Source organism: Pieris brassicae, chromosome 5 (genome assembly GCF_905147105.1).
Source record: "Pieris brassicae chromosome 5, ilPieBrab1.1, whole genome shotgun sequence".
Classification (NCBI taxonomy): Eukaryota; Metazoa; Arthropoda; class Insecta; order Lepidoptera; family Pieridae; genus Pieris; species Pieris brassicae.
The window spans coordinates 22507129-22524978 of record NC_059669.1 but is presented as its reverse complement, the minus strand read 5'-3'; the positions used below and the strand labels follow the sequence as shown (position 1 = coordinate 22524978).

Below are 17850 nucleotides of genomic sequence, written 5' to 3'. Positions count from 1 at the left end.
CATAGATTTATTTTAATTTTAAATGCAATGTACATGCTCATCAAATGTAGTTTTTTACGCTACACAATTATGCCAATCATTTATTTATAAACAAATTAATCGGCGTAAAGTTCATTAGTTTTATTCGGTCAGAACTCTATTCGTTCTCCCTTTCGTACAGTAGTGAGTGCATTGAATCATTGATTGGAGTGGTCGCACTGTGCGGTCGAACGTTTGATAAATAATTGAAATATTACAGTACTAGACTGTATGTAGTTGAAAACTATCACTAAAAGTCATTTTATGATTTTATACGGTTCGTTGGCAAAAATAGTCGTCTGCATAATATAACGCTTGCTATATTTTTATTATTTTTATATTTCCTATACTCATTTGTCATACTATGTGTCTCCCATATGTGTGAAATGTTTATTTTAATCAATATAGCAAGTGTATGGGCCGATTTGTGTTGAGAGCAAGCCTCTTGTTGAAGAGCCCATCAATATTTCAAATCACGTTTGGGATTGGCGCCAGATCCGTTATTGATTTCTGAATTCTATGTACCTAAATATTACGTTTATTGTGTAGGGCTAAAGTAATTTAATGACACATAGAAAGCTTTGAAACAAGAGTTTACCTATAAAAATAATTGATGAATCGATTCAACAGTTGAACATTAAAAGTGTTTAATACACAGCAATGAGAAATTATTACTAACTTTGGGCAAATAAGGTATAAATTTTTATTTTTGATTTAATCACAATGATTAAATTATTAAGAATAAGACATTAGCAAATTTTAAAAACAAATAAATGAAACGTGATTAATATCTTGTAAGTTTAAATTCATTTTGCATTAATTAGAGCAATAAATACTACTTAATAATAAGCTCATCTAAAATGTAAATTGTACAATGTTCGAAACAAATAGCAATGTTGAATATCCGTGTATACGAAAAAATAAAACAGCGAACGTAAAGAAAATAGAAAACTTTCTGAAACGTATAGAATTAACGCCGCAAGCAGTTTCGAGGGTGGACCCTAATTAAATTTCTGTAAATACGCTTCCATGGTCGCTTTTTATTTTAATTTCTGTTCGTATTTGTCGACTGCATTAAATGAGACTAAACACTCGGTCATGCCGAAATGAATACGTACTTACCGAGTTAAGGTAAATGAAAATATGTATCTAGTATTCATAGGATTTAGTAGCCTAATTATTTAGAAATGTCTTATTTAACTAAATATATTGATAGACAAGACCGATGCTTCTAATTTTCAACTAGTTTGATGAAGTGATATTCCAGTTACAATAATATTTTAGTTTCGTTGATAGATGTTTGTACAAGTAATAATAGAATGTAGTCATAGCAAGAGCATGAAAAATACCACACATCCTTACAGAAGACTCGTTTGAACTTTTTTAAATCTTATTTAGTCTCGGAATAGAGAAATAACATACATAAAAAAAACATTTTTCCATTGAAACTGTGAGTCTAAAGCGTTTTCTTCGTACATTTTATGGTTAATTTATTGTCTAATTTCGGCTGAGTGGTTTTGAAACCAAATCTTTTGTAATATTAAATGAAGCTTAGGGCTCTATGAGCCGCATTTAAGAGATTATATTGTTTTATTATTTATTAATTATAGCCTTCTTTAGAGCCTTTAAGTGTCTTTCTTGAAGACAAAGAAAATTGATCATTTTTTTCACATGAAACGTATTCAAAATTACAATATTTCTACAATTCTAAGCAAGGTTAAAAGCCATTTAAAAGTATTATTCCAAACGTTGAAGCATTCCAAGCCTGGCAATGAAACGTTGATGCCAATTTGATCTTATTCTATCACACTAAATCCCATAGAGTTGAAATTTAAACTGCAATCGTTGGTTCAATTTTCCTTCTGGATATAATTTAATGTGCGGACAAGAGAGAAATCCATAAAATCTAATGGGGAAATTCCACAGCGCGAGGCTTTTCAGATTTATATTGGCTATATTAAACGACGATGTTTTTTCATTCTTATCATAACGCCGACTGACGCATTCCATTACTTTCATTAATGGAAAATGAACGACCATTCCATTGTGGTTTTGGTTAGGTCACTTTTGCATAATTGTTGTCATAAAGACCTCCTAAATATGGTTGAAGTACACAAAGATTTATGCTAAAGCGATAACCGTTTAACATTAGAATATTATTACTAATTAGTGTAGAATATTATTTTATAGAGACGGTAATCTATAATATGGTAAGTGCACCATTTATGGATACTATCTCAATCGTCTAAAGAAGACATGAGTAAATGTATAATAGTTTGCCAACCTTCTTTGTGCAGACCTGTAGATGCTGGTTTCCTTACGACGTTTTCCTTCATCGTATTTATTGCACAATCTATTTGTGCATAGGAAAATCAGTTAGTTCCTTTTGAATTTTTAAATTATACTTATTAGATGCAAAACAATGTGAGCTTTATCATGGGAAATAAAAGTAGCCTTAGAATTTATGGCGTCTAAGTATCGTCCAACAAACTGCCCTACCTTGTTACACGCCCATCGTCTTACGTCATTCATTATGCTCGTTGCATTATTCTATAATCTAGACGCCAGAGACACACCTTCTTAGTGTAAACATGGTATATGTACTGAAGATAACTTGAACCATTTATTGTTTTACCATTGTCATACAAAAGACCGTCTTTAAACAGTTTACGTTTTAAATTTATTAATTTCTAAACTACTGCTTTCTTAGTACAATTAATTTTATTACTAACATTAGTAACTACCTTAAAAGGAGGTATGTGTAAAGTGTATTTCATTTTTATTCCGTGTCCTCTTGCCTAATTCAAATATATTTGGCCGCGAATTATATACGCATTGGGTATTTTTTAACAATTGCGCAGTGCACATCCTTTATATATATTTATATAATTTGTCAAATAAAACGAAAACTATCTGAGACTCTAGGGATTATGTCGACGAGGCCGTCAGAACTAAATAAAATAAATGAAGTAATTCTCAAACGAACATGTTCCATAAATAAATTAAGTACGTGACTGAAAGAGCGTTATTAGCAAAGTTGTGAGTTTTATATCCGAGCCTGAAAAGCCTAAGCACGAGTGTTGTGACGTCATCTTTCATTATTTTCTCGCCAAGAATTTTACATTATGAACCGAACACTTTGTTTGATAACTTTAACGTGCACCCTCTTTCATTAACTTTGTAATTTTAAGATTTAGCTTCAATTAATATCGTAAACCTTAATGTTAATTAATATAAAGATGTATTATAACTGCCAAATCGATACATTAGAATCTTGTTATCAGTAGTCTACGGCGTAGTCCTATCTCTTGCCAATTCATCCATCCTGGGCCATATATCTGTGAAAGTATCTCTGCTTCTTCTTTATTCTACTTGTTAGCGAGTGTGACCATTTAGTTTTTGGTTTCATAATTGTTAATATTAAAATACTTATGGTTAGTTCAGAGTAATGAAAATTTAAAAAATAATATTAAAACGGTAAACGAAAGCATAACAGTAACATTTTATGTCATAAAAGTTTAGTTTTATTGTGATCTTTTAACAAAATTTATATTCATAATATATTGGACAAATATATAACTAATAAGGAAATCAGTACAAAATACCATAATATCATTATGCCAACGACAACCATATAGTTTCTTCGTTTTAATAAATAAAAGGCGACCTGGGTTATGCTTATACCAGGCAAATCAGCTAATTGCTCACACATCACAGAAGGTACACAAAGCTCGACGTGGTTGACACAAGTACGTAAGCACATTACGTAAAACTAGAGCGTCTACAAATCATTAAAGTTGGAGGGTTGACTGTTTGTCATTTGTTAGGGCGAGAATGTCAGGGCGTTAACGGTTCGAGTGTTTCGAACAGATATGTATGATCGCATAGCTATCGAATGTCATAGACACGTTGAAATTATAAGAGTCCTAAAACTACTCTATGCTTTTGACGCTATGTACAATATGTCGATGTCACTAAGAATTTTATATTAATATTCGTTCATTTAAAAAAAAAACGATTTCTTTTTGTACACGAAACACACAAACTATATTGAATGAGATGTCCACAAAACTATATTTGAAATAACATTTTATAATCAAATATGAAACAAATGCAAGCTTTACTCATTTTTGTGTCCTATATTTGTATGAAAAGTTTATTGTGACAGTTTACATTTAGCAAAAAATATACAATCGTAAAACAAGCGATAAGGTTGGGCGCTGTGCCATGTTAAACATCAGTTATTACTATCATGCTATCTAGTGCTTTTAAAATTAATTACGCTTTATCAACAGTGATAATCAATTAGAAGTAATTAAATCATAATAACTGCGAACTTATTTAAATTTTTATTCTATGAGCAGTTTCAACGTAGTGTTTTTAACCTTGCTCAAATAGGAATGTACACCATCGTGAGGATAACACTACGTCTAAGGTTGGTGACGACCTATATTAGTTGGTGGTCAGGCACAGAAGGCTCTTGTATAAAACTAAATTATGAAAAAAACTGCCTTTTTTCTCTAATGTTTAATTAGCGAATACTAGGAATGTTTAGTGTAAGTTAAGTATTGCGAATATTTATAGCTTTCAGTCTTCTACTATGTTATCTGTTTTACCATCAGATGAACTTTATAATAACCAGACAGTAAAGAGCAATAGATAACTATAACTCGCAAGCACGGTTATTGATATTCAGTTGGGCATCTACTTACACTCCTAAGTCACTTACTGACGTTTCGCGCTTGAGTGTATGTCCCGCCTGATACGTTGTACTTATGTACGAGGCAATTTGGCACGACTAAATGACACCATGGCACATTTGTTAATATTTTATAGTAGCTTATTTTTTTTCTCCACTCACATACTCTACCTATATCTCCTTACAAGTGTTCACAGTCGTCCACCTCTTAGATTGACAGGAGTAATTTTAGATGCTCTGCAAATAGAAAGTATCTAGCATGTCTTATTACTTCATTCACCTTATTGCAAACTGTTATGGCCCTAAATTGCTGCCCTGACTCACACCTGATTTAGTGTAGTATGGTTCCGATTGACACCCTTTAGAGCCTACATACTGCTGGCGATCTTTCAGATAATTAGTAAGCAAATGTTTTAGCAGCGCAATTACCTCCGTAGTATCTAAACTAAATCGCCAGATATGAAGGTGCTTCTTTCTTTGAGAAGCCCGTATTTCTAATGATTCTACCTTTCTTGCACGAAGTACCTCAGGACTTCTAACATTGAGTCGCAAACAGTTGCGAAACACTGGGAATCTGACTTCCTATAGTCGTAGTTTGGTTACTAACTGTCAAATCGCCAGCCGCTGCGCTTACCAACGTCGGTTTCCTGGTTGGCCTCTTTTTTTATTGAGATGTGTGTGGGTAGTGGCATATGCTTACTTATATTCTTTTTGTAATTTTACCTCAGGGTAGGTATTTTCACGCTCATGTTGTGATTTGTAGTACCATATGCTTAAGTGCCTTTGCTTGGTTATCCAATTGCTTTAGAACATTACATCTAAAATCCCGGAACTCCGACCATAAAATAAAATCGTATTCTGGTCTCTCAAACACCTCGTCTGCTGCTTTTGGTCGGGCCCTCTTTTTTTGTTTACGGTTTTTGAGTACTAAGATATTTGAATCGGAGATGTATCCTCCCTTTCTTCGCAACTACGTCTAGACATTTTGAAATTATAAAATGTAAACTGAGATAACACAAAAAACGCGTGCGTACTGAACGGATGACATTATCGTTCTTTTACATGTTATATATTGTCCGTTAAGTTCTTTTTAATACATTGAAGTTAATATACAACTAAACAGAATCTGTAGTTTTCCTTTTAGGCTTGAGATGTACACGTGTGGCATCGATTGATTAAGGCAATGTTGTCTGTCTCTCCGAGTGACCGCTTCGTTAGCCGAGCGTGTCTATCTACTCCGATTACATTATTTATTTCAATACACGGCTTTATGGTATAAACTGATATCTATTGTAGTACAATTATTATCTATAATTCTGCTTAGAACTAATAAAACAAAAGAAAATTACGTCGGCGACTTGTACCATCTATAGTGAGTAGAAGTATCATTATCATTGTCATATATATTTAAAATTATAAATGTTATACTGAAACCTACTTTTCCTTTCATATTTTAAAGAATGTGTTTATACACAGATACTGATATTATCAAAGACAACGAACATCAAAGAAGTCCTCAGTCCCTTCCAGTAGATACAAAATATTGTTATTATATAAGGAATACTCACGTAACTAAGGTCTACTCACAGGCCAGACGTGACGAGACTATTTATGGAATACTAACTCACTAGTTGGAAATACTTCAACAGCCTCTCTTAATATTGGATTAAGATTCATGAGTTTCCACGGTGGTCTAATTTACTAACAGGTTACGTCTGCTTTGGGTAATGTAGATAACCACCGCTTAACATAAGTTAAAATTACTAATTTATTATTCGTTTAATTTAAATTAGTAATTTTTAGACAAATAATAAGCTGTTAAATTTGTTATAATTTGTAGTTAATCTCAGAAATTATTTTGATAGACAATATTATATTAATTAGTATTTATTTCCTTACCCACGGATATGCTTCCAAATATGAACGACATAGATGTCAATTTTACTCAACTCATTGAAACTATATTCTGTACATTTTTGATTCAATCTACAAAGATTTCTTTATTGATTTCTTCATTCTTGATTCTTCTTGATTGATAACATAGTAATAAAAGTCTCAACTCGCATTCAACATGAAGCCTTGCGGTTAGCGGAGTATACGTTGGAAGTAATAGGTGCGCTTTGTGCAAACCGCAGTTTTGCAAGCGTCACGAAATATAGTGGGGACCTTTTTACGACATGAGGTTGACCTGAATTTCAAAATTACGCCGAGAGGCAAAATTTCGTGAAAAATTTTTTTGCATTAGGTTTTACCGAGTATTTTATATTTTTATGACAAATTTTTCGTTAATTTTAAAAAAGGAAAGATGCAGGATTGAATCTATTTATCAAATGATCTGATAATTTATACAGAATTATTACCATATTACTTTACGTTTATTTTTTGCTTATCACTATTCCTAAAGCTACTTAATTCCCACTACTTTTAATGAAATAGGAGGCAAACGGGCAGGATGCTCACCTTATGTTAAGTGATATATGGCCATTTACATTGACAGAGCATTGCGTTGCCGGCCTTTTAAGAATTGATACTCTTTTTTTGAAGGATCCTTTGTCGAATTGGTTCGGAAATACCTCAATGGTCTAAACATTTACTTTATACACAAAAGCCAAAAACGGAATACACGTTCTAACTTAAACACGAATCACAGTTTACAATCTTCTTATACATAAAAAACAAAATAAAATATATATATTCTAAGATACATTAATAATTATATGTTCAATATAAACGAGATGTTAATTGTTAATTATAATATTTTTATAGTAATTACATGACATGAAGACGTTCATAATAAAGTTATTCTTCTCTTTCAAACATTATTTATGTTAATGTTCTGAATGTGTGGTGAGACGTTACTTATTTTGAACAAAACTTTGCTATAGTCGCGAAGGACGATAGAACAAACTTGTAGGCTGAATAGGCTTGATAACAATTGAATTGTCGCTTCTACTTTGCTAGTTATACCTAAAACTTCGTCTTAGAAACTAAAGGGTCTTATTTTCCCTTAGTTTTATTGCTTTGACTCGTAATGTAAATACCAATTCAGGTTTAATTATAAATTAGAAAATGGCTGGCATTTGCACTCCCAACCAAAGGATTCTGATGACGTCGTGTAAAATCTAAATAAAAAAAGATTAATCTTTTAATAAGTTGATATTGTTACAAAATTTAAAAGGTCAAAGGTTACCAAAACACGAAACCGAGTTGTTGGCGCTTAGAGGGAAAAAACTACCTTTTGTAATTTTTAATTAAGGCTTTGAAGTATGGAAATACTTGAACTAAATATTTATAAGTTCATATTTCAGTAATTTTCTTCTAAGCGCGCCGGCATACTTTTTGAAAAATGCGAAGTTAAATTAACAATCATCTTAATTACCTTAAGTTTCATTAACCTAAACAAACTTTTAAGGTTGTTATAAAGACGAGTATCAAAAGCTGAAAGGTAATTTCTTAAAGATTTTTAAATAGAACTAGTTTTTACGATAGGATATGTTACTACTAAAATTATCAAATATATATTCCATTGTTTCATAACAAAGCAAAGTAAAGCGATGCTAGATGCAGTCAATTTCTTTGAGAAATATCGGCTATACGTCACAAAAGAATCTCGCATATAGAGTTTGACGCAACGCGAACTTTAGTTAATATTACACACAGCTAGTCAGGGAGTTGATATCAGATATCCTGGAAAGTTTATCTGCTAGTTTGTTCTGGCATCTGGCCCAACGCTGGCAGATGTTGATAGAACTTTTAGTGAGTCCCTTAAGTATCTCAGTGCGCTTAATGCGATTTCGATAACGTTAAATTATAGCTCAATAGGAAATTCAAGATCTTTATACTTACGAATATTTTTAAAGTTTAAATTGTGAATTGTAATTGTGAGATTTATTTATGTGTGTTTAGAAATATGAAACAATAATTTAAATACTTGGTTTCGTAGAAAGTTAAATATTTCTTTAAAAAAATCATTTTTATAAGTATTATTAGTCGGGCAATTGTAAAATCTAAGTAATATTTTGTTCTAAGAGAAGTAAAATGAGAATTGGAAATAAATAAAACTAATATCCGTGGATAGCAACTATTTGTAACCTGTCTCGATCTAAGTCCTCCGGGGCCATAGATTTATTAGCCGCCCGTAATTAAAAGTTGGGGTAACCTCGTCAAATTGCGAGGTGAAAACGTTTTAAGGCTCACGATCCCTCTAAACCCCCCACTTACACGTAATACTTGCTCCCTTAACAGTCTTTTGTGTCTTTAATTAGAAATTTTTAAGTTAAATTACGTCTTTTTTTCTTAACAGTTATTCACGGTCTCAGACTATTTAAGTTTATGATTTTCTGACATAATTTTTTCAAATGATTTTGTGTTAACGTAGCTCTGTAATAGTAATATTCCTGGTAACTAAAATTTTACTTACCCACTTACGGAGCCTATATTTATATAATTAACATTAAAAACATTATTATTGCCTTCTCGGACTTTAATTGAACAGAATTATCAAGTGTTTACAGTTCGAATGAAGTTCCATTCGAGGACTTAAATTACGTGACCATGCCGCATTTGAGCATTTGCGGTTTATCGTGGAATATATAACTTTAATAGTAGTACGTTGTTGCTTTGCATTATTTAAAAGGAATATAAAATCCTTTATTAGAGAATTAGTTCTTGAGATGTTATTTTGGTCGTTTCTCTTTCAATGGATTAAACCTACACTTAGAACCGAAAATATTCAGGCGTGACCTTTTTGTTATGGACAATGGGATATCTTCGTTGGCATCTTTACAACGGGATGAGGCTTTTGTGAAGCATCTCTTTCAATTGGAAAACATGAGTGAAATTTATGACGCGTGAACTTACGTACAGATGTTCCACAATGCTTGTCTGCAAACTGGATTACTCCACACTTATATAACGAGCTTTTTATATCGGAATACCCGTTTTAAATTGTAAATCCATTGCATCGATTTCGCCGAAAAGTCGGTTTTGTCGGCTTAACATTTGGCATAACAGTTTTATTTTGTATTCAATCGCTTAGATAATATATTTCGTATCTTATTAGTTATAGTTAATAATAGGCTCTTAACTTAATTAAACAGAAGGCAAGTATTTTTTTAATGTTTGTCTATCATTCGTTTGAAAACGTCGTATAATAAACTTGCTGGAATGCTCCTAACCTAAAAGACTACAAAGGATACTCAGACATTCTAAACTGTTCTAAGAGGGCTATTTTGACCAATTATTTTAACGTGCGACATGTTGTAATTAGATGGACTGTAAGAATGATTACTATAAAAATTGGCAAACAGTAACCTGATGGCAACTTTCTCCAACTGGGTCTGCTCAGCGCATTTTATACAAAGCTCTTTTCTTGAAGGAGTTTAAGTTTCGCAAAGTATGTGGAGTACACGCCTCTTAAATTTTAAATGTTAACATGTTTCATGTTCGTTGCATTTTAAAGTTCCCTTAGTTCGCGAAAGTTTTAGAATGCAGAATGGAATATTCTTGGAAATTGACTTTTAATTACGTTTCTCATTTTGGCATTATATATTTTTAAAGAACACGATGAAAACAAGCGTTAAAGGTACTTTCTATTATTAGGTAGTTTTAGTCGGAATACAAATTTAAGTCCAGTTAATATACCTAGACTTTCGGCAGAATGGAAATTAATTAAGTGGCAGAAAATGTTTTCTTTCTAATAAATGCGCATAAATTGTGTGTAGAATCTTGTCGTATGATATCAGAGGCAGGCAAATCTGTGTTTGACTTTCCTATAAAGTGCGGTACCGGAGCTCCCCCAAACGGCCCGAGGCGTACCTTTAAGCGCTCCTTCTAAAGGCCACGGAGTACTTAAGGGCATGAGTGTTGTGATTCCCTGTTAGCAAGTGCTTTAGCGTTGGGCTTTTTAATTAAAGCTCGTTACGTAGAATTTCGGTTGGAACCGGTTATTACCGGATATTTGGAATTGTAATGTTTGTACGCCTCGGTAAATGGGATGAATGTTGAATTTGAAAAAAGGGGAATCACGTAAAGGTTTAAACTGAAATAATACAATTTGTAAATTCCTCGTGTCTTTTTTTAAATAAAATCTGGTTGAATTAATTCCTATGAATGTAAACGGCCTTACTCAGAGGCGTTTATTAAGATATGACTATGTTAGATGTTACTATGAGTGTGTTGGCCGAGTGTCTTCAGCGTGCGACTCTTATCCCCGGTTGTGCAACAATGGACTTTGTGTCTATGTGCACATTTAACATGAGGAATCCGGGTTTCCTTCCGCAGGTGGCTGATCACCTACTTGCCTTTTACATTGACAAATGATCTTGAAATAGATTTAGAAATCTAAAACCCCAAATCCCAGACCTTCAATGATTTAACCCCACTGGTTTATTTGGTTTTAATTTTTTATCACATAAGCTAATTTGGTATATATTTATATACGTTGACTGCTGATGATGTAGATCTGCTGAGATATATGTTAATATGAGCTGTCTAAACTTTCATTCTGCGATCAACGTTTCGAAAAATGATAACTCTCTTTGAATTGTTCTCGTCAAACGATATTCGTTTGTAATAGAAGCCTCATAAATGTTTTACCGGCTTTGGTTAAAAGAAGCGTTCAAGGAGTTCGTACGCTACAAGGTCGTAGCTGCAGGTCGCGACCTCTCTAACCCACACAGGGCTCCATTTACATATGCAATTACGGTTACGACTAGTTCCACAATAACCACGCTTCAAATATTCAGAGTCCACTTTAAACTTCGTCACTCTCAATTAAAAATGCTTAAATTATCTGCAAATTACAAATACAATACAATTTATGAGGTAATTGAGGGATGTGAGGAAATATTTTGGGAAGCGGTAAGACTTTTGGCTTTAGTTAGCAGTAGTAATAATGTCTTTGTTTCTAAAAATATTAGGTTGTAGTTTGTTTAATGTTTAATTTAATTTGAAGTTATGCTTGGATATGAATTGCTCAAGTATAAATAGGTAGCGCGACTGAATCTTTCGGGGGCATTTTCAGACTCGGGGGCGATCGTCAACATCCATTACTGTTTTAATGTAAAGTGGGAACAAATCGTTTGCATACGCTCGGCACATTGATACATTGGTAATATAACCACAAAATACTATTTACATGTGACAAGCACTTAAAGGCAGACATGACATACACGTAGAGATCATTCAAATATTATACAAAACAAACATTAAACAAAACAATTACTAATCAAAAAAATTAAATTACAAAAAAGTAAACTATTATCGATTTTAAAGTGTGAGTTTTCAACTATGTATATCCAGACCTAGCTCGTGTATCAGAATGCTTAATCTGGATATCGGTCAGCTTTGACCAAAACGCGTTCTACGGAAAGGAGGGACAAATGGAATAATGGGATACCTGGGGTATAGAGATTGTTAAATTTAGATAGAAGGTTCGGGCAATCCGACTGATTATTAAATATCCTAAATGCAAACGATATATTGATTAATTTTTGGCGATTCTCCAATGACAACATCTTAAAGTGCGCTAGCCTGATTTCGTATGTTGGCTACTTTTTTTTTCGAGATGCCACTGGAGTACAGCAGATGCCACAGTAACCTCTTTTGTAATCTCGTTTAAGAGTCGTAACATATGCGTCGCATAATGCGGCCTTCATACAACTGATCCATGTGATATCGAATTATTTCAGTATAATTAGTATTTTTTATTATTTATTTATGTAGCCAAGTTCACATTTCAAGGATCGTCCTACTCGCTTAAATGGCATTGCTTGTGGCAGCGTCCATGCGTCGTGTAGACAACATGATCGCTAAGATATGGTGAGGGGGGGGGGGGCGATGACTGGCCATGCATCATACTCGTGAACGAGTGTTACTTGTGGTGACTGGACGTACTTGAATTCATGTAAATATCACTATTAGTTATTTCGACTACGTATTTGCGTGTCGTTCCCACGAAAATGTAAGTGCGTGCATCATGCCTCCTGCTGATGGAGGACAAATCTTTGTTTTTAATTTATTTTATTATTATTAATTACTTGAGATGATTAAGATGATTGATTAAGATGTCATGTGGAACATAATGGTTGCAACTCCTTAGAAACGTTGTGTAAAACAAAAACTTGGCGATGAAAAAGAGTGGCGGAGAGTTTATTGCCAATTCTTCTCTTTCGTTCTACGCCCTTGATTTGAGAACTGGCAGTAAATGTAACATTAGAAGCAATTTATATACATTTCTGTTTTTGACATTCATAAGTGTACATTGTGTGACCTATAAATATATAATAAATAAATGATTTTGAATTTTGAGATAATCTGTAAATAAACCGCAAATATACTGTTAAATATGATTGCAATAAAATCTTGTTAAAGTAATTGAATGAGTTTTGCCATTCCGGGGAAACTAAATAATAAATTATTTAAAATATATATATAGCCACAATAGATTAACAATGTCAAAAATTAATTTGTTTATGAATCATGTCAAAAACTCTTCTGGATGGTTTCTGTTGTCAAAATCGAGTACAAACTTGATACAAGTTAAAAAGTTAACAATTCAACTAATTCTTAGAACTCGATAAACATTAACATATGGAATTGAACAATGGATTAATGTAATAAAGTATACTAATAATTAACTGATTATTAATGAGGTTAATAGGTACTTACAACGATTAGGAGAAAATGTACACTAAGAGTTTATAAAATTCAATAAGAATTTAATAAACATTGCTCTGAGTGTGGCTGAAAGCAATCAAGGCTTATAAAGACCTTCGAAAGCACTATCAGTTAATGGGCTGGGTGGAGCGAAGAGTCGATGGTCACTTGAGACTGTTTGCTCCATTCGAGATTCCCAGAATTTAGTTGAATAGATGCCATAATGTGTTTTTGTTTATTTACTCGTGGTGTGATACATTACAATTACATCTTTATCCTTTTATATTCATTAATACTTTTTGGACCACTACAGCATGGAACTTATTCATATTATACCAACTTATATTTCAAAAAAAAAAATATTACAATAAAGTAGCTAGTAAACTTGAGTATTTAAATTATACATTGTACCTCCAAAAGCTAAGTAGCCTGCGGGCAATACCTCCACCAGCTGCTCCCGTCTCAGCTTCCTTCAAGAATTGAACCCGCAGTCCCTCTATTTGAATAAACAGCCTGTAAGCCTTCATAATCTAGCAAGACTCTCGACAAAAACTATATTTATGGGTCTATTCGATTTCCGACATCAACGTCTAACTGAAACAAAATCTATTATTATTAGGGAAATCTATTTAAAAACACAAAGTCCCTGTAGAATATTTAGGACCGAAGTCATAACATATTTTTTTATTTCAACCATGTCTGTCTGTCATGTTTCATTTGAGGATTGAGGGTCACTGAACGAACGTAACCTCAAAATGTTCAAATGAAAAATACATTTCATTTAAAGCAATTGTTCAATCTTTAATGCAGCTTTTAGGTCATGATTACAGATTAGACTTCCCAGGTTATTTAGAGCAAATGCCTCAAAATGATAAATGGCATATTTATCGGGCGGACGGGTCATGAAATGAATTGCTTTATGATTTATGGACAGATGTACAAACTGTACAATCTATACATATATAACAGCCTCAATTCATCTTAGGAAACACCTGTTATAAATAATTGTTTGATTAATGAAAAATATAACTAATTATAATGATATGAAAATTTAATACGCGGCATAAACTAGTACAAAAAGGAGTACAGGTATTTACTACAAAACCATGCTAAGTACGTAACTCATTGGAGCAGCACGGCTCGGAAGCTTCTTTCTATTTAGTTAGCGAGTTGTGTAGCGTGCAGGAAGTTTTCCGTAGGTACACAGCTCAACACTGCTGACGCTCCAACGGCACTTACTGGGAAATTCGCGAAACGTTGAAAGTTTTAGAGCTTACGTATCTCCCACAAGCATTGCTCCACTGCTTGTATATAAACTAATTTCTCGTCAAACTGTCATAAAACTACGTGGTAAATTATTTCAAAATCAAAACTTTATACATAACTTTGCGTCGTCAAAAATTTAGGTTCCATTACCTTTATGAATATCTGAAAGTTTGGTTTCGTTAATAAACAATATACAATTTTATATCTCGCGGCGTGGGACTAGATGTAAATAATAATAATAATACATTTTAATATAGTTATAGCGAAATAACTAAATTACTATGCTGTAAAAGCTTGGTAATTTATACAATATGTTATTTATTTGTTTTGCTTGAAAATGAATATTAAATAAATATTGTACATGACGGTGAGTAGGTCATAAGAAAATGATAATTTGATTCATGATCAGCATCAACTAATAAAGTGACGTATGAGCACCGATATTATTATTAGAACAAAGGGGTAGAGGGTGCCTGGTATCAATCACTTTGTGGATATTGGATATCAGACTCTTGTCCTAAATTACATACGATCATATTTACTCTTAATATTAATATATCTAGACACGTGCTATATAACAAGAATTTCAGTTACACTCGTTGTAACTTATTTACTTTCATTTAGTAAAAGCGTCAAAAATATTGAAATCAAAAACTACGGAATAAAATAAATTGTCTGTCGGTTGTGAGGATAGAGAACCTGTTATTGAAGTTCTTCAAAAATTGGGATAACTGTCTATATACGTCTAATTATAGTAGCTGCTGATGCCATTCTCGGGCGTTTTAACCAAACTTTAGCCAGTCTTTATTATCATTCGTGAAGATTTTGTATCGTGTACCGCGTAGAGGAACCAGACCAAATATAAAGGTTCGTCAGTGGATGAAAATGTTATCTATTCTTAGAGAGTGCCTTGCAATCTTCATTTTCTCTCTATGACAATTGGTGATTTCATATTTTAAAATATTCATAATATTTAATAGCCAGTTCTTGCTATAACTTAAAACGGAACCAAAGTTGCTTCCGGCTACGGATTTAAAGGTGGGACGTTAAGTTACTATTTACGAGGCCATTATGTATGTATATATAACGTTCTGCAACTTGTGTTGTACCGTGATGAGGTTCGACTCAAAGGCACCTGTGCATCGTTTACATGCACTTTAAATTTTTTAAATTGTCTTTAATGTTTGTGTCTTTTGGGGTTGCGGGTTTCGTTAAAGTAAGTAAGTCAATGTTAATACAAGGCTGTTTTCAATGTATAAAGATAAAAATAGAATGCAAAAATAAGATTTTAATGAACAAGCGCTTAATGTTTGAATATAATGCCGGTGCATGAGATATACAATCTCTGACTACGTTTTAATTAAGGAGTGGAGTATTCAAAGGCCGCAATAACGAAGCTCGTAGAACCACGTAACTTACTGAAGTTGCTTGCATGTTGACACGCCCCTTTCACATACTTCAAGGCTACATAAGCTTTGATTAATGTTATACATTGTTACGTTCTTGGCGCTTAGCACCACTTTTCTTGAGAACTGCATGTTTAATCTTCTTTCTTTTTCAAACATAGTCAACGTTAAAGGTTTATTAGTAGTAGTAAAGATTCTTCATCTTGTACATTTTAATCAAAACTAATAAACGAGCAGTCTAAAACTTAAACATTTACATGCAAATGAGTGAAAAAATAAAAATTAGATTGAGCCATAGAGACATATTCAATTGTACCTCTGCAATTACAGAATAATACCACTGCTGATTTTTTTTTTACTAATTTAAAATAAATATAATGTTTTAATGGAAGTTATTGATAAAAACACATGTAACACTTTTACCGTACATTGTTTTCGACACAATGTTGGAAAATTGAACGAAGAGGAAGTTGAAAACTATGAAATACGTGCACGGCTTTGGCATATTTTGCCCCAAATAAAAAATTCGAACATAAAGTACAGAAAAGTTAAAAACCTACAAAACCAAATTTGGAGTGCCCTTGTTGGCGCAAGACCCTTTTATGTAAATCTTGAAGGATGTGACTGGATTGCCAATGAGACACTTGGATTATCTTGATGAATTCAGCTTTTTACGTAACTCACATAAAGGTACATGCTTGGAGTAATAAATTAAGTATGGTCTTCGTATAACGAATCCTGTTTAAATAAGTCAGTGAGTGCATGATGTTAAACAACTTGTGCCACATCATCATCCTTATTTCATATTTGGTAGAAGTTTCAGACTAAATACACGCACAAGATAACTACACATGTAAATAAATACATATTTCACACAAACAACTTTATAGCTGTTGTATATAAATAATATGTCACAATAAAATTACGTGTCGTAAAAGATAACGTTTTCGTAAGAATCCAAACTAATAAATAGAGGTATGTCGAGGTATCTAATAATGTTTGAATTGTAACAAAATGCTATTGTACCTCGCTTTGAATAGTCCTTTTATTGCCAATGAATGCGGGCGCGGTATTGTGCCTCTAAAGTTAAATGTAGGTATAAAATGATACATTCACTTCATATTCGTGCCAGACAATAAATTATTGTATGTGACGTATGTATTTACTATAGGTATGACAGCTAACGAATATACGAACCTGTTTTTTAATTTAAAATGTAGGAATAATTGTACAGGAATACTCGTTAAGAATGGAACTCAGCAGATGTCTTTCAACAATATTTGTTTATTGTACCACGCATTAAGTTTTGCAAGCTATTTACCTAAACATGAAACATTTAATATAGAATGATTCTATTTATATATGAATTGATTGATTATTTACATCAAACTCAAATAATATATAATGTTTTATCCATAGACATATAAATTATACCACTACACCATGCCCCCATTACTCCCATTTTCTATTACATTAATATTAAAATGTATGGGTATAGTAAATCACAAATTTCACGAGCTATTCAAAATGTTTGATGTTTCATTGTTTCAGACAAAACAGATAAGAAGTCTAAAAGGGGAGCACCTGTGAATGGAAACTTTATTAAAACAGTTTTGCGAAAGACAAAAGTTTGTTTAAATAAAGTGCTGAACAAAACAAGAATGCGAGGCGCAGGTGGATAGCATGACAGCTTTCGCCACCGCGGCCTGATGGCGCTAATGCGCCGAATACTAGGCGACGCCCAGGTACGTTGATTATCATCATTACGTGTAAAGTCTAGATTTATATTTATTTTCAACACCC

At 32.8% G+C, this 17850-nt stretch overlaps 1 protein-coding gene across 6 annotated transcripts in view; it reads left to right on the top strand.

Moving 5' to 3' along the window:
- The window catches only part of LOC123710037 (kazrin), a 56710-nt gene that overhangs the window by 11405 nt on the left and 27455 nt on the right, over positions 1 to 17850 (top strand). For all 6 annotated transcript variants that reach the window (XM_045661700.1, XM_045661702.1, XM_045661703.1 and 3 more), the window contains exon 2: positions 17599 to 17792. In XM_045661700.1, the coding sequence (XP_045517656.1) occupies positions 17757 to 17792 (36 nt within the window). In that variant the 5' untranslated portion in view covers positions 17599 to 17756. The remainder of the gene's footprint in view (positions 1 to 17598; positions 17793 to 17850) is intronic.